We start from the raw sequence: 22,806 nt of genomic DNA, 5'->3' as shown, positions 1-22,806 counted from the left end.
AACCGTCTTTTGACATTCCAGCTTTACATAAACATAAGCAAGAATTTTAAGAAAATACCAGCGCCCGTCTGACTTTAATTAAAGCAGTTTCGCGTAAACATTCGCCTTCCTGTAGGGCCTTCCCCCCCTTGGTTGGCTTTTTAGAGCGAGAGAGTGTGTGTGTGTGAGTGAGAGAGAGAGCGAGAGAAAGACTACCCTGGCGGTAAAAATCATTGAGATATCAGGGTTTGGGTTGTCCCATTCCTTTTCAGAAGAGTGAAGCATGAGCCTTTTTTCGAGTCGGGGTGGAGTGCAGGGGGGGGGTCATGAGGTTGTGTCCCTCAGGATTTGAGGTCATCAAGTGAGGGCTCCGCTATTTAAAACCTCATCTGATACTCGCCTTTTGACCCAAGTGAAGAGTGAGGAGTTACAGCACCACGCCTTGGATAGAGAAACTGAATGAGCCCTGAACGAACGGCAGCTATCAACATGAGATGATTACTCAATTGTAATTGTTTTTCCCCTTTAATTTGCCTTTGACATTTGAATGTAACCAGTAGAGGGCAGTGTGATTTTATCAGAGATGATCATTTATGTAATTATAATAATGCCATAATAGACAAAATGTACATTTACACAAATTGTGCTCAGTAGCCTTGTGTGTGAGTGTTGAGTGTGAGTGCCTCTTTTGCCCATGTCACGATTTGACACGTTTGCCTTTGTCATTGCTCTCTTTAATTCTGCCCATTCTTGACTTTGTCTCTTTAAACCTAGTAAGAGAGAATATTTTATAAGAGTAACTGGGGACTCTTGGAGTAACTGGGGATTTCTCACACTGGGATCTCCATGTTTAGAAATACAGGTGACCACACCCATGTTTGTCAGTGGTATTTCAGTGGCACTTGATGGCTCTGTCATTTCCACGGTGCCGCTAGGACATGCTAAAGGTGCGGGGATATGTGTTAAGACCTACACGTGCTTCTATCACCATGAGGAAAAGAGCCTCTTTTATTCATGTGCTTGGGTTTTTGGGTTGTGACGGAGTTAGCCGTGAGCGGAAAGCGCTGAGACGCTGTTGAGAGGAAAGAGATGTATGCGCGACCCTTGGACTACAGCTGCGCGTCTTAGTTCCTCTTTTCCGTTCTTTGCCAGCTTCCCTCATCCTTGATTCACCCCATCTCTGTTCTCTCCACACACCTCTGACACTTTTTCAAACAAATATGGTGACGTTATACGGCCAGTATTTGTAGTGGTGTAGATAACCGCTTCTCCTCACAGAGCGGTGTAACCTAAACCTGGGTTAAATAAAGATTTAAAACGTTTGAATGACTGGGCCTTGTCCCAACTCTCTTTAGTGCTCCTATTTCCTCGCGACCTTGCTCCGATAATTAACTGGATACATGACAATTGTGATGAAGACTCCATAATATTCTTTGCATGTCAGTTTAATGTTTCATCTTTGCAGTCCTAACTCCTGCTAGATTTTCAGTTATTTTAGTTGAAAAGGACAGAAGAAAAAATGGCTAGGTCAGAGTAGTCAAAAAGGACCCTGTTATACATATACTTTAAATACTTATTTGACTAAAGTTTGCTGTAATTTTGTTTTATTATTTGCATAACTACAATGTAATAAACATTGTTTACTAGTTATTACATTGTTGTTACCACACCAACAAGCTTCGTAACAGTCGGTTTAGTGACGTATTAAAATAATAGATCATTTCATTAGAATATTTATGGTGAGGTTGGCTGGAGTTAGAGTTCGTGATGCTCTGAACAGAAATGATGGCGCGGGAGGACGAAGTTCATTCATATTTTTACGGATTTATTGGGGTTCTCTGAGGGTAGGTGGCCCTAACAAAGCGGAAACTTGCGCCACTCTGCAGAAGACAGGGACAAATGGCCTGGTTCCCGTTCAGAAACCGGTGTCCTGATAGCTTCTCCCAGCCTTTGTGTTTATGTTCTGCATACCTCTGGCCGACGTTATTTAAAAAGCAGAGCTCGCCGAGCGACGGGAAAGACTCTCTCTCTCTCTCTCTCTCTCTCTCTCTCTCCTTTACCTACCCCCCTCCTCACCCCCTTCTCCCCTCTTCTTCTTCTTCTTCTTCTGCTTCTTCTTCTTCTATTTTTCTTCCGAAAAGTCTCTCAGTGCTACCCCCCCTCCCCTCTCCCCTTCTCCTCACCCCACCAACTTCCCTCCCTCCTTACTCTCCTCTCCACCCTCCCTCCTTTCTCCCTTCCTCACTTGGGAGTGCAGCCCTAGGATACCAGATGTATTACAGAATGAAGCACAGCAATGTAAACACGGAGCACTGCCATGAATGCCGGGTGGTCTGACCGCCTCCACCCCCCCCCTCCACCTCCACCCCCTCTTTTTTTTTCTCCTTTTTCCCTCCCGCCTCCCTCTCTCTCCTCAACTTAGGGGTGGAGGCTCGAGGCAAAAAAAAAAAACAGAAGAAGAAAAAAAAAAAGGAGCGAGAGAGAGAGAGAGTGAGAGAAAGAGGGGGAGGGGATTGAAGGAGCACAGTAGCTGTAGTGTTATTTTTGTTTTGGCTGCAGGGTCAGGGTTTTTTTTTTTTCTTTCTTTTTTCTTTTTTTTTTTGTGAAAGAGATGCAGGGATTGAGTTATGAGAAGTACGGTATTGTGGCCAACTCCGCTGTTTCTGAAGAGGTTCTCTTCGACTGTTCTGAAATTGACAAGTGTTGAAAGACTTTTTTGTTTTTGGGGTTTTTTTTTTAAAGTTTCGTACAGAGGTCTTGTGTCCGTAGAGAGTGTTTTTTTTTTTTGTTTGTTTGCTTGTTTGTTTGTTTGTTTGCTTGTTTGTTTGTTTTCTACAGAGACCATGAAAACGCAACAAACAAATACTCTCATTTCACTGAGTAACAGTTAATGCACAAGTTAATGATTCAGATGAAAGTCGGAGTGTGTTAAATGGATTATTCGGCCAGTGTTTTCGTAGGGTTGCCTCTTTCTTTCTTCACTTGACTGTCTTGTTTAGGACACTGGACTACAGTAGCTTTTCTGGATCTTTGATCAGTTAAATGATGAAAATAAGAACTTTAGTGACAGTGATATGAAGTCCTTTATGTTAACACACAGCAGTGAAACCCTTCAGAGAATGTCCAGATCCGACTGATATCTTATTTTGCTAGACCTCTGTTTGTGTAAGTGCACACTCAGAACCACCCCCAACACACACACACACACACACACACTCACATGCACGCACACACACACACACACACACACACACTCTCTCTCTCTCGCTCTCTCTCACACACACTCTCACACTCAGACATACACGCAAACACACAGTCACACACACACAGGCACACACACTGTGTTGCAGTGCAAATTCAGTTCATTTCAATAGGTTTTTTAAGGTGGAAGAGCTTGAATGAAGCCAGCAACGTGGAAATATCTGCTCATTCAGGCTCCTCTGAATGTACATCTCTGGATTGCAGTAAGCTGCATTTGTAGGCAGCGAACTGCTAAATACATCCATTTTTCGGCGTGCAGATCTGGACAGGTGATTAGCATAATTAGGGGAGAGCATTCCATACATATGGTAATGCAGAGTGGAGTAAATGGCAGCTGCTGTGTAAAATTTGTGTCAGGGGTCGACAGGGCTGCTAAGGGGCATTGTGCTACAGCTGCAGGTCAAAGCCCCACTCTCACTCTCTCTCTCTCTCTCTCTCTCTCTCTGTCTCTCTCTCTCTCACACACACATGCATACACACACACTCTTACCCCTCCCTAAAGTGCACATACACACTCTCTCCCTCTCTCTCTCTCTCTCTCTCTGTCTCTCTGTCTCCCTCTCCTTCTCTCTCTCTCTCTCTCTCTCTCTCACCCCCTTTTGAGATTCAGTTCCCTGCCCGCCCAACACCCCCATTCGCTGAGGGGTGGGCAAAAAGGGGAGAGGGGAACAGGGAGTAGAGTTGGGAGGCTTCAGGCACTGAGCAGGGTCAGAGGAGCCAGTGTGGGACGGGTGCTTACACGAGCCCAATTTCTGTAGCTCTGATGTGGATGGAGTCCTTCTCTCAGACCCCTCATAGCCCAGTTACGCTATGTACCGTTATTTCAGACTCAAACCATGCACGCGTATAAACACGCGCAGCTGAAAGTAGAATGTTTATGTCACAGACAGTGTAATTACTGAGACATCTGAGACTTTTAACATAGTTCTGTGTTCAGAATCAGACGTCTGACTTTTAGCACAGTACAGTGTTGAAAGAGGGCGAGTGACATTTGGAATGTATTTTTTTTCGTAACTTATGATTTCAACAGTAAAGTTAGGAGGGAGTTTGGATTTTTCTTGTTTTTGATTTGTTTGAGAAACAGCTGTTTGGGGAACAGGCTGAAGAAAGAGATACAGAGAGAGAGGGAGAGAGAGAGAGAGAAAGAGAAAGACACAGAGAGAGAAAGAGAGGGAGAGAGGTGTGTTTGTGTTTGAGGAGGGATAGCAGCAGCATCTTCCGCAGACGGAGAAGAGAGGAGAGGTGGTGGTGGTTGACGGGGTGGCAGAGGTTGTTTGAGGGAGAAGGGGTTCATGCCGCTTTGACCTTGCGCTGGGACTTCCGTGTGACCACAGGGGGTCTCTTCTGAGTAGGAGCCTAATCCAGCTAATCCCGCCCGCAACACAGTCATAAAAGTCCCTCCCTGTGCCGACACCGCAGCCCCCCCCCCCCCCACCCACCCTGCACCCTTACTCCTCCACAGCCCCTTTCCATAGCTTTGCCCCCCACCTTCATAAAAAAAAAAAAAGAAAAGAAAAGAAAAAGAAGAATCCCTTCATCCCTTCACCAGCTACGATGGGCTACACCATCACAGCAACCCGCACAGAGAAGAGCCACACCCCCAGATAGGGCCAACAGGATTGGTCAGGCTTGAGCACGGTCATTTGGGCGGAGATGGTTTGTGTGTGTTGGGGAGGTGTGTGTGTGTGTGTGTGGGGGGGGGGGTTCTATGAAGTGGGCTTGGATTTTGGTGGGGGGGTGGGGGGTGCGGTCGAAAGGAGAGGGTTGAGTGGGCACCTTTTGTGCTCAAACCCCACGCAGCCTATGGAAACAGGCCAATCAAAAGCTCCTCTCCAACTCAAAGGCAAGAATAGTTTTCAGAGCCCCTCCACCTCCCCAGAAAAGGAGGAGAGGGAGGCAGTGTCAGCTCCTTAGAATCCACACACATACACACACACACACACACACACACACACACACACACACACTTGTGACAAAGAAAGAGGCACAAGGGTTAATGTTATGCAACAAATTCAATGCCCAGGGTTCTTGGTGGAGGCTCAACGCAGAATGACATCTATACCTATTTCTCCCCCTCTTTATCTTCCCCTTTCTCTTTTCACTCCTCCACACTACATCTCTTTCTTCACCTCTTCCAAAACCATAACATTTCAGGTCTAATTTTTTCATTTTATACTTTGTGTTCAGGTTAACTTTTTTTGTCTCATTTCATATGTGATTTACTGTCCAGTTTAGACATTAGAGTAATCATTACAGCTTTCTATTAATTATGTCAGCCTGTAGGAGTCTAGGTATTTGTATTAAATAAAGTTTTCATTATGTGTTCATTTGTACCATGTTATCCTCTTCAATACTTTTTTTCTTAGTATAATGGCAGGTTCCTTACAATATTGTAAACATAAGTTCCGTTATGAACCTGAAGTGTTGTGTCGTTCACATTATTCTGGGTAGACAAATATTTTGTTTCTCTGTGTCGTGTAACTTAGTTACAAATGACAGATTCTGGTTTTAGTCTCTGGTTTTGAAGCTGAATGGGTGTGTTTTTTGCCCTATTGTTTTGTTGTTATGTTTGTAAATGAGCAGTGTTTGTATCTCATCAGTGTTTGTAAATCAGCAGTGCTTGTAAATCAGTGTTTTTCAATCCCCAATATTTGTAAATCAGTGTTTGTTCATCAGCAGTGTTTGTAAATCAGTGTTTGTTCATCAGCAGTGTTTGTAAATCAGTGTTTGTTCATCAACAATGTTTGTAAATCAGTGTTTAACCATCAGCAGTGTTTGTAAATCAGAGTTTGTCCATCAACAGTGTTTATAGGTCAGCAGTGTTTGTAAAACAGCAGTGTTTTTCCATGAGCAGTGTTTGTAATCGGTGTTTGTCAGCAGTGTCTATAAATCAGTGTTTGTATGTCATCAGTAGGATTGGAAACCGAAACTTGATTCCAAATTTGAACCAAATCCATCATTCCATGTACCAGGTACCCGTAAAAAATCTGAATTTCGGTTCTGCTTATTGGTTCCTAAACATGATAGCCCTTTATTATAGCAAACAAAGGCTACATATCGGCTAGGACATCCGTTGCTATCTGGCTATCTGCCAGGACCTGTCTACGTGAATACATCACGCATCAACGCAACAGCGTGTCCATTTGTTTAGATACGAGCTAGCATGCATGGCTAACATCACAACAGTGTGAAAGTTGGACTGCGGTAAACAGTCAAAAGTGTGGCTGCACTTTAGAAAGGAAAATGGCGACAAGGCAAAGTGCAATGCATGTGGGAAGCTAATTGGCTGCAAGCCAGGTTGCACATAAAATCTGACCAAACTTTATGGTAGCATGGTGTTGATCTTAAAATTTGCTTGTTTTGACGGTTAAAATTGCCTCTGTATGACGTGGTTATCTGTTGTTAGTGGGAATAGTGTGTGATTGACTAGTAAAATATAGGACAAATAAAGATGCATGTCACCAAAACACTAAAATAGTCTCCGAAACAACTAGAAGTTACTTTAGTTAACTGCTCTAGACTGATCTTTATTATTTAAGATATTTTTAATGCACATGTCTGTGGATCATACAATTTTATTGTATGCATTTAGTAAATATTAGTAAATAGTAAGTAGTAAATACTATTTACTCTGTGAATGTGCAGTTAGCACGTAAAAGAATAAAGATATTTTTGTTCACTAAGCATTTGACCTCTTTTTTTTCACCATTTTGTAATCGAAATGGGGAATCGATAAGAATCAGAATCAATAAGCAGAATTGGAATCGATGAAATTCAAACAATACCCAACCCTAGTCATCATTGTTTGTAAATCAGCAGTGTTTGTCCATCAGCAGTCCATCAGCAGTGTTTGTCCATCCGCAGTGCTCATAAATCTGTGCTTGTAAATCTGTGTTTTTCCATCTGCAGTTTTTGTAAATCAGTGTTTGTAAATCAGCAGTGTTTGTAAATCAGTGTTTGTCTGTCGGCCGTGTTTGTAAATCAGTGTTTGTCCATTAGCAGTGTTTGTCATCTGCTCCTGAGGCAGGCTGCAGGAGTGTGCTTTGATTTCAGGTTTGAGTCTCAGAAAGAAGTTTGGGAATCTAAAATATTTTGTCGAACAGTTTGTCCAAATCTGGACAAGAATTACGGTTTGCAGACAGTGACTGCAGGAACACAGTGTAGCATTTTGTACGGTTTGAAGCCAGTGTGTTACTCCCCTCTGTGGTCTTTTCTGCAGCTTTAGTCATCTGTACCTATAGATGACATGAAAAGCTACCTGTCAGTCACACCGTTAAAAGAAGTAACAAAGTAACGAACGTAAATTGTTTTCAAACAAACAATATTCTGAAGTATTCTGGTATGTTCTAATGCAACATATTCTAGGTAGTCAGGTTGCATGCTGTTGTGTGTTCAGCAAGGTTAAATTCGCAATGAAAAACAATCCTTAAAAAGTCTCATGTTACTCAAACTTGTTGCCGTTACATTCAAAAGACACATACATTAAAATGCATGTCACTTAGTTGAACTACCAACAGAGCATTTAGAATGCTGGCATTTCCTGATTGTGTTGCGTAAAGCGGAGTGTGATGGTTGAGTCTGCAGTGGAAAATGCAGAGCACGACGCAGAAAACGGTTTGGTCCGAGATTTCGTAATTACATTATTGTAAAATATGTGGCAGGTGGAAAAAAAAAGGTTTGGGAACCGCTGTTCTACTGTATTCCGTGGCAACCATCTGATAGTCATGTTAAATACTTTTAAGCCATTACATAAAACTGAGCACTTTAGTCTGCTGATATGGAGGCTTGAGTTGGAAAAAGGAGCAGTAAAAAGTGAGTGTGAAAAAGAGAATTGGACGCTTTGTTTCTTCACCATTTCGATGATGTTAGGACCCATGTAACGTGGTGTGTTTTCCATTCTCCCGTGTTTATACTCGCACATCTGGAGAAATTTCTGGAATAAATGGGCTTTCTGTTTCATTGTCTTTACTGACTCGGATAATTGACGTTTTGACTGGGGGAGAAGGGCTTCGACGAATTAACTTTCAATAAATTAAGTCATGTCGGCACGACTCAACCCTCAAATGCACGCATGCAGTGACAGGATTTAATTAAAATTTCTCCCTCTCTCTCTCTCTTCCTCCCTCTCTCCCCCTCCATACACATCATGTATGTCTTGCTTGCACACTCTCACCCTTCGAATTTTCGGGGCAAGCTGGGGTGTTAATTTCACACCTGAGGCTAGGCTAGTTGTAACCCCAGAACCTGTAACCCCCAGAGGAGTATAATATTCTCATGGGTCACAGCTGTAATGTGACGTTTCCTGTACTATGGAACTGTTTTCTCTGTAAGGTGATGTGCATTGTCTTAGCACCCCCCCCCCCCCCGACCCTCCAGCCGCCCTCCAGCTCAAATACAGATTTACAGATTCCAAATCGCAAACATCTTCAAAGTTGTCCTGAATGTGCAAGTCATTTCGGTTCGTCAGAATCCAGAGAGAGTTGTGTCGTATGTATGAAAATTTGTGACTAGAAAAGCTGGTGCTGAGTGCCCCCCCCCCCCCCCCAACAAAAACCTGCTGGTGTCTGTAAATCAGAAACATGCTAAGCTTGTTTGGAGTGTAATGGACCTGGCCAGCGTGCATGAAAAGCCATGTCAAAGTAAAAGTCTGATTTGCTCCAAGCTGCTATTAATGTTGTATATTATAAACATAGCTCTAAAACAAGATCAGATGTGTGCATGTTTTGAGTCCAGGAAAAAAAGAAATCAAATGTGTTGCCTTAATGCTTCTAGACATTTCCTCCCCTATCCAATTTTTCTGTCTGGGTGGTCTCTTCTTTTACAGAATTGTGTGGTTGTTTTCAACTTCAATACAATTACAATGGCTTAAAACAATTCCTGCCAATGACTGTCTTTTGAATTGAAAGCAATTGTTAAATGGGATTAAGGCATATAAGACGTGAGACAGTTTCTTACATCGCGTCATCCAGAAACAAACGAACCAGGTTAATGAGAAAAAGGTGTAGGGGTTACCTTGAATATGTAACCAGACCCCTTTTATGTTTTTTAAACTTTTCAGATGTGGCATTCATAAATGCACAAAGTGTGAGTTGTATCTGTCGTTCATTAACCGGTTGATCATATAACGAGTTCATATAAAGCCTTTATAAAAAAAAACATCAGCTGTTCTACTCCACAGTATCACAAACTGAACAGGCCTCATACAAGGTTCCCACAGGATTATAATCTTATAATTTAATCTAAATTCATACATGCTGGGCAAGCTGTTTTGAGCTGTAACAGCAACTTTTACCATCACATTGTTTTTCAGTCTGTCTTTTACAGTGAGAAGGTTTGGAAAGGATAAGAAAAAGTGTCAGAGGCGATGAACTGATTTTGCCTGATAAAACGTAACAGTATTGATAGGAGATCAGAGAGATGGACCAATATGACTACAAACATCCATTAATGCTTGTGGACAGTTATAGCAGTTTCTAAATAGTGCCCCGGCAGTTCTAAGTCAAGCCGAAGTGTCCGTGTTGTTTTTGTTTGTTTGTTTGTTCGTTCGTTTACATTTACGTGTAGTTGGTACGATTGACTTTACAGATGTGTCATATGGACTCACAGATGGGCTCAGTTTATTTTCAGACTTTACCAGCAGAGTTCTGTAAACATGAAAATCATGGACCTCTTTCCTTATAACTACAACGCAACACCAGTGTTACTCTAACTGTAAGGGTTATTACAATGGACCAACAGTTCAAGTGCATTTTTTGGGCATTTAAATAAACAAACAAATAAACAAATGCTTACATCAGAAGCTTTTTTTCTTCTTTTTGACAAGTATAACTCTGGAATATTTTGGGAGTGGAGTAAAGATCCCAGCCTACACATTCTGTGTGTACAGAGTGTGTGCTCTCTTTTCTCGTGGTGCCGTCTGCGCTGTGATCTGACTTTGAACTGAGGCCTCGTTTGAAACGGCCCAGGATCAGCACTATTCTTTGAAATGTGAGATGCTAAGATGGAGTCGATCTTTGACCCTTTAAAAGCCTGAACTTGACCTTTGTGTGTGTGTGTGGGGGGGGGGGGTTCTAGCTCAGGCATGTCTCATATGAATGTATACAAGAACTGTGATGATATTTATGGTTGAATGCACTGAATATTTCATTGTGAGCGTATTTCGTATCTCTCACGTTAAATGACTGATGTCAAACAAATTAGTTCTGAACCAATCTGTGCCAGTAAAAACACTTTTTTTTTTTTAGCTGTCATGTGCTTTTAACTCAAAACCGATGCGTTTTGCTGTAGTTCGAGAAAGAGCCCCTCTTGAGTCGGTTCGTCCGTGTGATGGAAATCTGCTGCCTTGATCCTGGAAATGAAGAAGTTTTTTGTTTGTTCAGTGTGCTGTGTGAGTGCAGGTAGAGAGCGTGGAGAATCGACAGCTTTGAGAGGCAGGCTTGGACACTTTTCAGCAGCTTGTCTTTGAAAGGCGGCTTTTGTTGCGCGGAGAGCTTAGTGTGCAGTCGCACAGCTGAAGCACACTGCACCGCATGCAAGCTAGTGAACGAGAGGCTACGCAAGGGCTCCAGCCTGACAGACCACCCCAGTGAATACACATACACACACTTACACACACACACACACACACACATACACACACAAACACACACACCCACAGAGCTGAAGGAGTGCATGCTCATCAATCATGTGTTCTGTCCTGCGTTTTGTGTGTGTGTGTGTGTGTGTGTGTGTATGCGCGCGTGTGTGCACGTGTGTTTTGGGAGGAGCAAGGTAGGCAGAGGCAGGAATATGAACCAGGTGGTCTCACTGCTGCAGGTGTGTGTGAGTTTATGTGTATTCATTTGTGTGCGTGTGCATTTGTTCGTGTGCGTGCCCGCGCGCGCGTGTGTGTTAGATCTGAAGCGTGTGGGTGGCAGCGTGGATATCTGATTTGTCTAAAAGTTTAGCTGACTCCTCTCACACGTGAAAAGCGTGAGGTTGTTCACTCAGTGTGTTTTTCACAACAAGCCTCTGCCCCCAGGGACTGGATTTCTTCTGGGGACGCATGTCAGTGCTGGTTGAGACAAAAGTTTAAGTTGATTGAGTGATTACTTTGGTGTGTGTGTATCTGCCGTATTTGGCCTGTCTTTCCCCCTTTATGTGTTTGTAACTCTAGTTAAATGTGATGAAATTTGTGTACTACTTTTCATTCTCTTCACTGACAAATTTCTAAGTGTTTTTTAATACCGCATTTACACGACATTAACATTTAGTGGATTTTTGAAAAGTAAGACATGATTTTAAATCTTAATAACCACTGAAAACCACTCTTTTATGGAAACGATTTTAGTTCCAGAATTTAAATATGGCTCTGTGTTGCGTTTTCATTATCGTCGTCCCCTAAAATGTGTGGGAGTGTAAGTCTGTTGAGTTGTAAAGTTCAGGTTTTTAGTGTTGGGCTTTCTACTGCCTTCCAAAGGGAGCTGTTGCATTTTTGGCTTTGTAGTTATAACATCCAACTGTGAAGCTGGTTAAAAAATCCACTTTTTTTTACTTAGACCAGACAGAAATCACTTACACCTGACAGAACATTTAGAAGCTACACAGAAAACTGTAGACAGTGTCATTAGCTACAGCTAGAATGTGTGGTGGTACCTGTTTAAGGTGAGAGAATTGAAATGACTCTCTGTCTTTCTCTCTCTCTCTCTCTCTCTCTCTCTCTGTTTGTCTCTCTGGCAGTGGGTGGCAGAGTCAATCAGGAACTGAAGTACACAAGGCAAAAAATCGGCGAGGAGTCCATGTTCAACCCACAGCTAATGATCCAGACGCCACGGCAACAAGGTGCTAACATCCTTACTGTGGAGGCGCTCCGACAGCACCTGGACTCTGCCATCAAAGCCAGCAGGGTACACGTCTTCTTATACAACAGGTGAGACCCTACACCACGCAACCGGTAACATTCACACCCAGTCCTGCTGAGAAATGACATATTTACATGATCATAATCACGTCGAATGGTAAACTAAGGACGAAGTTGTTGTTACTGTGCGCTAGAGGTAAAACACTTGTCAGCGTTCTGCCAACCCCACAAATCTAACAGTATAAATTTACATATTAGTCACTGTGTTCACAGTGTTTTCACATTTACAAGTTGAGTGCTATTTTAAACTAATATTGTTATTACAATTAGATTACAATATTAAATGTACGTACAAATGGCAAGATTACATGTGTACGTATGTATCAGATAAGAGAGCATGCGCATATACCCAGAGTTCTTTTTGTAACTGTGGTTAATTAGAGCAAGACAGCAGAGGTCTTTTTTTTAGTGTTTTGAAAGCCTTTATGTATTTCTTACTGATACTAATAGTATTGTTATGGCACCGAAGAGCAGACCAGAGAACCAGCTCAAAGAGACATGTCTTCTGTGTTAATTTCTTATTAATTTCTCTGTCGTTTCAGGCAATGGAATTTGGAACATCTATGCTACAAATCAGGAGAGGTTGTCACAGAAACAAATTTTGTTGATCAGGTGAGCGACAAACACGCAGTGTCCATTTGAAACCATCGCTTTATGCCTTTAGCGTCTTTGATAACGGAATCGGCAGTGACCTTGACAATGGGGTGACCTTGAGCTCTGTGTTTTCAGATCATTGAAAAACTGCACCCATGCCTCATCATCACACCACTTGACTGCTTTTGGGAAGGTGCTAAGCTCCAGTCAGGCATGGTCTATCTCCCGTAAGTCTCTCCTGCCCCCGTCACTTATTACCTCATAAATGACAAATTCATTTCCTCAAAAGTCCCAAAAAAAGTCTTGAGCAGTTTCATCAGAATCAGAGGCATAACAAAAAACCAACCAACCAAACAAACAAACACATGCAAAAAAAAAAAAAAAAATGAAGTGGGGAAGAACAGAACCTCGATAACAAAATTGAGAAGAAACGAATGAGTGATGAAGTGGACAGGAGGAGATGAAGTTTTCAGATGAACGTGGATTTGCTCTCCTGTTGATTTGTTGTCTTTGTGCATGTGGAGCCTGTAGCCGTCCTCTCAATAGATCCTATTGTAAGGAGCCTCTGGCTTGTGCGGGGTTTGAGTTTGTTTCGCCTCGGCTCTGGGGCCCCTCTCTCAATTGTTTCCCATTCTGTTTCTAATGGCTCTTTGCTACAGTAACACTCAGGAAAACTTCCTCCACTATGGCAAAAGCAGAAGAGCTTTCTCTGAGAGGGTTTTTTCTCTCTCTCTCTCTCTTTCTTTTCTTTTTTTTTTTTTAACTTTCCCCTTTTCCATCCCTGATGGTAAATAAGGATTTTACTGTGTTCTGGTTGGAGGACTTGGAATAATGACTCAAGCCTGGTTAGGCACATACAATGCGGTCTGGACCACAAAGAGGCAGTCAGAAGAGAGACTGCTCCAAACGACAACAGAGAGAGAGAGAGAGAGAGAGAGAGAGAGAGAGAGAGAGGCGTAGAGAAGGGAGCACATAAGGAGAGGAAGAGAGAGGCGAGGAGAGTGGGAAACATATGAAGAGAGAGAGAGAGAAAGGGAGGGAGAACAAAGAGATAGGACAGAGATGAAAGCACAGAGCTAGTTGTTTAGTTTAAGGAGTAGTGAGACCGGGCGAAATTGGACAGTTGGAGTGGTCGGTAACGGAAAACGCCAAAAGCGAACGTGAGGGAGGGCATGTGAGGCTGTGGACAGATGAACTACGGGAGATGTGCTTTGTTAAAAAGTCTAGTGAGAGAGAATGAGAGAGGATGTAAGAAACCAGAGGAGCAGATAGCATTAAAGATTAAAAAGCTTATTGGACTGGTGGAAGAGAATGAGTATTTGGGGAAAAGTGCCAAACTATGAAGTATCATACCATAATAAGCCGTTATTACAGAGGATAAAGATTAGATGATGCATTGATTCTCTTTGAAAAGCTGTCATTATAGAGGCAGGCAGTAACTCTTAAGTCTGTTCCGCTGTGATGCCGCTGTCAACCTTTCACACACAAAAAAGCTATCGCTCTTAAAGCACTCAAGCAATTTTCCTCAAAATACCACCGGCTGTGACTTTCCAGTTTTGAGTCTGCAATTCTGTGTGGTTGTCCAAAAGTCAAAAAAAAAAAAAAAGAAAAAAAAAAAAGACAATATTCTAGTTCCAGATCAAGTCTCTCCCACCTCTGTTAGTCTGTCTTTGCTAGGCATTTCTAATTAACGCACCACAAAACCATCTCAGTTTTCTCAGCTCTGAAATTGTCAGTTTTAGAGAACACCAATTAAATGCAATGAGACATTGGTCCGCCAATGTGTTATTAGTGGATATTTAAGTTATGTACCGAACATGTTGACACTTGGGTTTGTATGGTTAACATGAAATTGAATGTCAGGTTAGTTCTAGAAAACTCTTACATGCAAAACATTCTAACTAACATAAGGGCCTTTCAAAATAAAGCTATGGCTATGAATGACTTCATTAATCAGGAAAATAATCAAAACTTTTTTTTCTGTTTCCCTTTCTTGACAGTGGCAGACCACCTGTGCAGTGGACCAATTTCGACCCAATGGAGTTCATTGCTGAACTGAAATTGCTGAAGTATCCTGTAGACACCTGGGAAGATATGCTGATCAAGGCGGGAGTTGGGCATGGCTACATGGACCGGCCCTGTCTGAATCCGGACGACCCGGACTGTCCGATGTCCGCACCAAACAAGAACGCTACCCGGGTGAGCGTTTATGTTACAAATTTAACTAACAACGTTTAAATATTTCTCTCTGAAGGTTTATATGGAAAAAATTGCTGTCTTTACACTGCGTAATGTTAAGACATGTGTTTAAAACATGTCTGCTGAAAACACACGCACATGGACAGAGACACACACACACACACTCACGCACACAATTTGATTTCTCATGCATGGGTTTTTTAGGAATAGATTTGATGGTGAAAAATATCTTTTGCTTTTTACTTTCCCTGCAGCCTTTCGATATTGCTCATACTCTCTCTGGTGGTTGCTATGGTCTGTCTAAAAAGTACATGCACTGGCAAGAGGAGCTCATCGTCGGCGGAACCAAGAAGAACAGCAGTGGGAAACTTCACAGGTAAAAGAACGAAATGATCAGCTCGGTCAAATACTGAAAGGAAAGAGAAAGACAGAAAAACAAGGAAGAAAGAAGGAGAGAAAAGAGAGAAAAAGGGAGTGAGAGAAGTAAAGAGAAGGGAGCAATGGACTCAGCCTGTGTGGTGTATCAGTAGGATCACTGTTTTGTCAGCCCCGAACAGGTCAAGAGCACTCGAGTGCCGTAAATCTCGGAGCCATTAGTGGATTCCAGTGAAATCTTAGAGGCCCCAGCTGTTCCCTCTCAACGTTGCCTGTGCCAAGTGAGGGCAAGCAACAGACAATGCAGAGACAGCCGCTGCCTACTAACCAAACACCATTACCAGCGCGACATGCCTACCAAGAGCCGTCATCTGCTTACAAATCAACAAGTGTAGCGGATAATTAATCGAATTTAGGGGCTTCTCACGTCTTGCTTAGTGTGTGTACTCTTTCTGTCTCGAACGTGCACATGGACACACACACACACACGCACTTAGACACACACACACACACACGCAGAGGCTCGGTTGGACTGGTCATTGGACGCAGAGCAACGCTGAGTGAGATGTTTGTTTAGCGGTTGCGTTGGCAGAGCCTAGTCATTAGCGCTCTGGGGTCTCACATTAGTATGCGCCGTCATTACTGCAGGGTTTTTTTTTCAGAGTTTGTCCTGTTTACTCTCTAGAATGAAGCAGGCTTTCTCACAACGCTAAGTACACACGCAGCTAGCGGTTAGCATCACCTTTACTGGATGTTATGCTGTCAAGGCTAACGTTTGCCAGAAGTGTTTTTTTTTTAACGTGAGGATGACTGGAATTTTTAATGAGAACTCCTGACAAAAGTAGGAGAGGCGTGTATTAAGATTTGTATAGGGCTTTGGTCTTGTTTTAAGTCTTGGTTTCGCTACTGCTGCTAAAGGCTCCACTTGAGAGAGTCTTAATATGTTCTGAATATGAGTCTGTAATAGTTACCCCACTAAATCCGTTCAGAAGCAAGTAATACAGAGTTTGAATAAATCTAAATCTTTGAATTGTAATATATCCTCAAAAGAAAACACAAATTCTCACAGTTCGCTGTTCACATTCTTGTGAACACAGCAATGCAATACAAGTGGGCGGTATAATATTGATCGTTTATGAGTCATGCGACACTACTTTCAATAAACAGGCTATAAATAAAATCATATGCACGTTTTACACATAAGCATGATACTGACCCTCACAAACAATGATTAATTTTAATTTTCATACGAAATGAAATTTGACTGTAGACCCCTTTTCTTTCTTTCTTTCTTTCTTTCTTTCTTTCTTTGCCCCCCCCCCCTCCCTCTCTCTCTCCCTCCCTCCCTCCCTCTCTCTTTCAGTGCTCAGGCCTTGCAGACCATGTTCCAGCTAATGACCCCTAAGCAGATGTACGAGCACTTGAAGGGTTATGAGGAGGTTTCACAGATCAACTGGAACGAGGACAAAGCAGCTGAAATTCTGAGGGCCTGGCAGAGGAAGTACACAGAGGTAAGGGCCTTTTTTTTTTTTTTTAAAGACAACAAACCTGTTTAAAAAGAATGCCCCGAGGCCGTACCGTGAACAGGACCGTTACATCAAACGCTAGTACTGGACCTCTGCACTTTTGTTTGATATTGTGGTGTAATTTTCATTATTACTATGAAATGATCGATGGAAATTGTCACATGGAATGAAACAGAACTGGAAAATTACCTGCCCACTCTTGAGTTTTCATTACTGTTATGAAGTACTGAATTTTTTTAAGTTAAATGAACAGAAATGGTGCTTTACTTACTCCCATTAAGCTTTTAACTGTGTACTAAACACACACACACACACAAGTACACCAACTCACATGTAAACGCACATGCACGCACACACGCATGCACACACTCTCACACACACACACACACACACACACACACACATTCCACCCGAGTCATAAGTAATCTACACATTCCAGCAGGTTCTTTCCTCTTGAGGTTGGGACCCAGCTGTTTATGTGCTAGCCTTCAAAGAGAAGTTTGTCCTCCTTTTTTTATCCCCTCGTTTTTTTTTAAACGTTGCTGTTAAGTGTGAACTTGAAGAAGGCCAGAAAACGACACCTCCAAAACTTGTGAATGGTCCAACATTTGCTCCAACACACACATTTACACTTTAAATATGGATTCATAGCTGTTGATGTGTTTCATTTCTCATATTGTGACTCTAAAACAATATCATTTAAACTCTTTGAGTGTAAAGCCGTTGATGCCATATGTAGTTCTCTGATGGAGATTCCATCAAAGAACTAAACTCATTTGTTTTGAGCGGTCGCTAAAGAACAGTGCAACTGTGTGTGTGTGTGCGCGTGTGTGTGTGTGTGTGTGTGTGTGTAGGGGTGTGTGTGTGTGTTAGTGTGTGTGTGTGTTTGATGGAGGTCGCACACACACTGTGCTGCGGACAGGCCCGTCTGGAACACATTAAGCCAATCTCTTTCACAGCTGCCGTCCCATTGGTGGCTCATGTGTGACATCATCTGGTCTATGTTTTGTAGGCCCTGACCTCTGCTTGGCACAGTGTATGTGAATGTGTGTTTGTCGTGTGTGTGTGCGTGTGTGTGTGTGTGTGTGTGTGTGTGTGTGTGTGTGTGTGTGTGTGTGTTTGTGTGTGTGGTAGTGTGTTTGTGTCTGCAATTCAGGGTTATTGCTTTATGCACTTTAGTGAGCAACACTGTTTTATGTGTGTGTTTGTCTGTGCTTAAAGAGAAAAACGCCATGAATGCTTGTGTCTGTGTGTAATCAAGAGTTGTTGTTTTATACACATGCGTGAACTGTGTGTATAAAAGGTACAAACTTTACCACCATTTAACAGTAGTGTTAAAAAAAAAAGAAGGAAAGAGACTGTGAAACTAGGCTCAGTGCATGTGCATATTAACAAGTCATGTGACCTTCCGTTCAGCCTATAAGGGAATGATATTCTCCTCTTCTCTGACCTTGTCCATCTTTGTCCCTGTCCCTCTGTGCTCTGAAGGTCGTCCAGCAGAGTGTACCTGTTAACTCCTCCCAGAAGGTTCTCACCTTTACCACCACGACACTGGAGGACATCCTCAAGTCACTCTCAGACGTCAGCGTGATCCGAGTAGCCAGCGGTTACCTGCTCATGGTAAAACCACACCTGGAACCTTAACGTGTCCCGCCCAAACTCAGGCCTACTAAAATTAGAATCATTGCATTTATGCTTTTATTCTCCCAACTGCCTGTAGCATAATTAGCCTGTTGTTGCTACTTCTTTTATTGGATGTCTGCAAACTAGTACCATAGTTGACTTTAGTACTTTCATGACTACTGCTAGCAAAGTTAATTTCATTTAAATCTAACTCTAAAATTTCTCTTCAATGTTTAAGAAGCGTACAGTGACGTAGATCTTGTGAATGTCGTATATAACGAGTATTGTGAAAGAGTTTGAGGTTTTTAAGAGGCTAAGGTTTCATAGCAGTCATTAGCGAAGCTAGTCAGCGGAGCAGAAGTGTACCCGTCGGACGTTTGAAACCGCGCGTGTGTCTGTCCCCAGCTGGCGTACGCCTGTCTGACCATGCTGCGATGGGACTGTGCCAAGTCCCAGGGTGCAGTGGGGCTGGCGGGGGTCTTGCTGGTGACTCTGTCTGTGGCAGCTGGACTAGGCCTGTGCTCTCTGATTGGGATCTCCTTTAATGCAGCTACCACACAGGTACGCCCCTCCCACCAGAACTTAGCCACACCCTTTACCTCTCTCGCTCCACCAGTCTGTTTTTTCATACTGGCTTTTTAGCATGTAAAATGTTTTTTGGTTTTTTTTTGTCGATGAAAAGGCCATTAATGTTTGATTGTAAGGAAAGACTAATTCCACTGGAGCACTGGAAACAGTTACTCTGAAATACTGATATGTAGGTCAGTGTATTATGCTTTACCTGCTTTTATACTGGTGTGTTGTGTGAAAGTGTGTTTTCTGTCCATATGCGGTGTGTGTGTGTGTGTGTGTGTGTGTTTGTGAGGGTGTTACTGTCTCTGGTGTCACTCTTGTGTGCTCTGTGTATTGATTTGTATTGATATGTTGTTTGTCTGTCTGCGTGTGTGTGTGTGTGTGTGTGTGTGTGTGTGAAGGTGTTACCATTCCTGGCTTTGGGGGTTGGTGTTGACGATGTCTTTCTCCTGGCCCATGCCTTCAGTGAGACCGGACAGAACAGAAGGATACCATTTGAGGTAAGGGGCTCTCTCTCCCTCCCCCTCTCTTTCTATTTCTCTCTCTCTCTCCCTCTCTCTCTCTCTCTCTCTCTCTCTTTCTCTCTCTCGTTCTTTCTTTTTGTGCCCCCTCGTCTCTATTTATCTCTTTTTCTCTTTCTCTCTCTCTCTCATTCTCCATCTATCTTCTTCTCTCTGTCTTTCTTTACTGAGAAGGCCACACATATAGAGAAACCAGACACACACAACAAACTCCAAATAAAACCCCCCCAGAGTTCCTCCGATACCATATATCTTTACAATACCCCGAACCTAGAGACGAGCAGATTGTGTAAAGACAAGCTATGGAGAACCTCTCACGGGGGGAGAAGACGTGGTCTTATCTCGAGGTTAAGGGAACATCAGAAATGCCATCCCATCCTCCACCTCCATCAGGCTGCCGTTATCTGTCGCTCTCTTCATGGAATGTGCACGTACCTGCCTGTACCTGTGATGTAACATCAAAAAGACCCAGCGCCAGATCTATCAGGAGACCTGCGCTTTGATGCACGTACAGCGCGGCGTTGGAGAATTGTTTGTGTTCTGCTCGCGGAGAGCAGCCTCTTACTTGTTTTTCTTTACCTGCTCCGCAGGCCCCCTCGATCCCTTCGGAGAGCTCGTCGAAAACGCTTTCTGTTTCTTTTAGAGTTGTTGTTTTTTTTTTCTTAGAAGAGAGGGCAGTGTGTGCAAGTGTGTCTGTGTGCGAGTGTGTGTGTGTGTGTGTCTGTGTGCGTGTGTGTGTGTGTTTGTGAGGTGATTATTTTGGTTTCAGTGGTGTGGAGGAGGAGAGGGGGAGTAGAGGGGTGAGGAGACGCGGGCATGTATTTGCTTGTGTTTGTGTCGGAGAGCCTCCTCTGCATCTCCTCCTCCTCAGTGCTGTGCTGCCTTTTGTGCAGTTCAGATGAAAAATAAACAGTTTCCCTCTGGGAGGAAAAACTGGAGCATTCTTTTTTTCTCCAAACGCGAAGATGAGACGCTTCGTGTGTGGTCCTGCACGCCCGCAACCTTCTCTCTCTCTCTCTCTCTCTCTCTCTCTCTCTCTCTCTCTCTCTCTCTCCCTCTCCCTCCCTCCCTCTCAGCCTCTCCCTGTCTCTCTTTCCCTTTCTCTCTCTTTGTCTGTCTGTCTCTCTCACTCTCTCCGTCTCTCTCTCTGCCTTTTCCTCTCCCTCTCTCTCTCTCTCTTTCTCTCTGTCTGTCTATTCCTGTCTCTCTCTCTCTCTGTCTCTCTCTCTGTCTGTTTCTCCCTCTCTCACTGTCTCCCTCTCTGTCTCTCTCTGTCTCTCTCTCTGTCTGTTTCTCCCTCTCCCCCTCTCTCTCTCTCTGTCTCTCTCCCTCTCCCTCTTCGTGGGAATGTGTGTGTTTGTGCATGAGTGTGTGAGGTCGAGGTTTGTTTGGAACACTTTCTTATCACCCTCAACACCCTGAACGGATGGTAATGCAAAAGAGAGATAATTCTAACAAGACAATGAGAGAATAATCTCTCTCTCTCTCTCCCTGCCTGGGGCTGATATGTGGGAGGAGAAATCTTCATCCTTTGATGGAAAGAATTCCTGTGGGAGAGGAGAGAAAGATGGAGGGAATTAAGGCCCCCCCACCCCCCCTACATCTACAAATGCCACATAATTGTGGATTAGTGATGAAAGCTTTTGATCAAGAGTTTTTGGCTCATCAAGTTATCATTGTGAGGTCTGTAATTCCTCCCTCTCCTGCATGAAAAGAGCAATTAAAAAGATTTTGCCTTTTACACCTTAAACATGAAAAGTCAAAAGTGGAAGATAACTTGTCTTTAGGGCATTAAAAATGAAATGATATGTTCATGAAACAGAGACAGATGTTGTCAGGGCAGACAGTGTGATCCAAATGTTAGGTTTCTTATGAAATCCATATTTATAAAAACCAGCAGCACAAGGTTTAGGAAACATGCTGAAAAAGCCACAAACACATCCTCATTTCGGTGCTTAGCGAACAGCCCTGTGAAACCCCGCTGTGACCTGTCGTCCCCGTAACAACCGCCTCATTCTAAAGTCAGAGATATGGCCTTAACCGCCATCAGTACCCCAGATGTGTGTGCATATGTGCGTTTGTTTGTGTGTGCGTTTTTGTGTGTGTATGTGTGTGTGTGTGTGTGTGTGTGTGTGTGTGTTTGTGTGCGAGCATGAGTGTGCTTGCTTGAGTGTGTGTGTGTGTGTGTGTGTGTATGCACATGCTTGTGAATCTGTGTGTGTCTGTATCTGTGTCTGAGAGTGCATGTGCGCGTGTACGCATGCCCGAGTGCGTGTGAACGTGCATGTGCGCGCGTCCGTCCGTGCGTGTGTGTGCGTGTGTGTGGGCATGGTGCAGGAGCGTGCTGACTGACGGCTGTGTGTGTGTTTTTCTCTCTCTCTCTTTCTTTGGGACAGGACCGGACGGGAGAGTGCCTGAAGAGAACAGGGGCCAGCGTGGCCCTGACCTCCATCAGTAACGTCACTGCCTTCTTCATGGCCGCACTCATCCCAATCCCCGCTCTCCGTGCCTTCTCTCTGCAGGTCAGTGCACTCTCAACATGCGTACGTGTAAACGCACAGAATGTGTGTTCTGCTTTTTGTTGTCTTAGTGTGTGTGTGTGTGTGTGTGTGTGTGTGCGTGGGGCCTTCTCTCTTCACTCTTCATTGACTCCAGATTTTTTGAGGCACCTTTTATTGATTTCATTCATCAAGCTGAGCCTGTGACAGAGAGATCTGGTCGACAAGACTCAAAAACCGCCCCCTCAAGTGCCTGATTAGTGGTATGGCCCTCTATCTGTCCAAATTGTGGCCTGGGCACATGTAACTGAATCCCCTGTAGGTGGGGGGGTGGGGGTGGGGGGCACATTTGCGGCATTTGGGTGGGAAGTCGTTAGAGAGTTTGGGTGAGGGGAGTTTGGGTAGGGGTTTGTGTGTGTGTGTGTGTGTGTGCGTGTGTGTGTGTGTGTGTGTGTGCGTGCTCGGATGGGATACAGCTGCCGTTAATTTATGACGCCATCCCAGTGCTTGAAGCGGAGCAGGAACAGAGCTGCCCTTCAACCTGTAACTGAGTTCAGGCAGGTTAAATGGGACTGCCTGCCTGAGTGAGAGCAGCTGGAAACTAAATGCCGCCGCTGTCACTTTCTGAGCCAACATGGCTGCCTTACACATCAATTACCTGACTTTTCACAACTGAGATTTGTATTTTTTATGTGTGTGTGTGTGTGAGTATATGAGAGAAAGACAGAAAGAGAGCGAGAGAGACAGACAGACAGAGT

The 22,806-nt window shown here is 43.5% G+C and overlaps 1 protein-coding gene across 1 annotated transcript in view; it reads left to right on the top strand.

Moving 5' to 3' along the window:
* Positions 1-22,806, top strand: part of ptch1 (patched 1) — a 50,791-nt gene that overhangs the window by 4,356 nt on the left and 23,629 nt on the right. Inside the window, exons 3-12 of the mRNA XM_030773081.1 lie at positions 11,959-12,148; positions 12,682-12,751; positions 12,869-12,960; positions 14,734-14,932; positions 15,187-15,308; positions 16,671-16,818; positions 18,322-18,453; positions 18,862-19,017; positions 19,431-19,529; positions 21,947-22,072. Of these exons, the coding sequence (XP_030628941.1) occupies positions 11,959-12,148; positions 12,682-12,751; positions 12,869-12,960; positions 14,734-14,932; positions 15,187-15,308; positions 16,671-16,818; positions 18,322-18,453; positions 18,862-19,017; positions 19,431-19,529; positions 21,947-22,072 (1,334 nt within the window). The remainder of the gene's footprint in view (positions 1-11,958; positions 12,149-12,681; positions 12,752-12,868; positions 12,961-14,733; positions 14,933-15,186; positions 15,309-16,670; positions 16,819-18,321; positions 18,454-18,861; positions 19,018-19,430; positions 19,530-21,946; positions 22,073-22,806) is intronic.

Source organism: Chanos chanos, chromosome 1 (genome assembly GCF_902362185.1).
Source record: "Chanos chanos chromosome 1, fChaCha1.1, whole genome shotgun sequence".
Taxonomy (NCBI): domain Eukaryota; kingdom Metazoa; phylum Chordata; class Actinopteri; order Gonorynchiformes; family Chanidae; genus Chanos; species Chanos chanos.
Note: the sequence above shows the minus strand (reverse complement) of the source record. Positions and strands in the feature narration are given on the sequence as shown.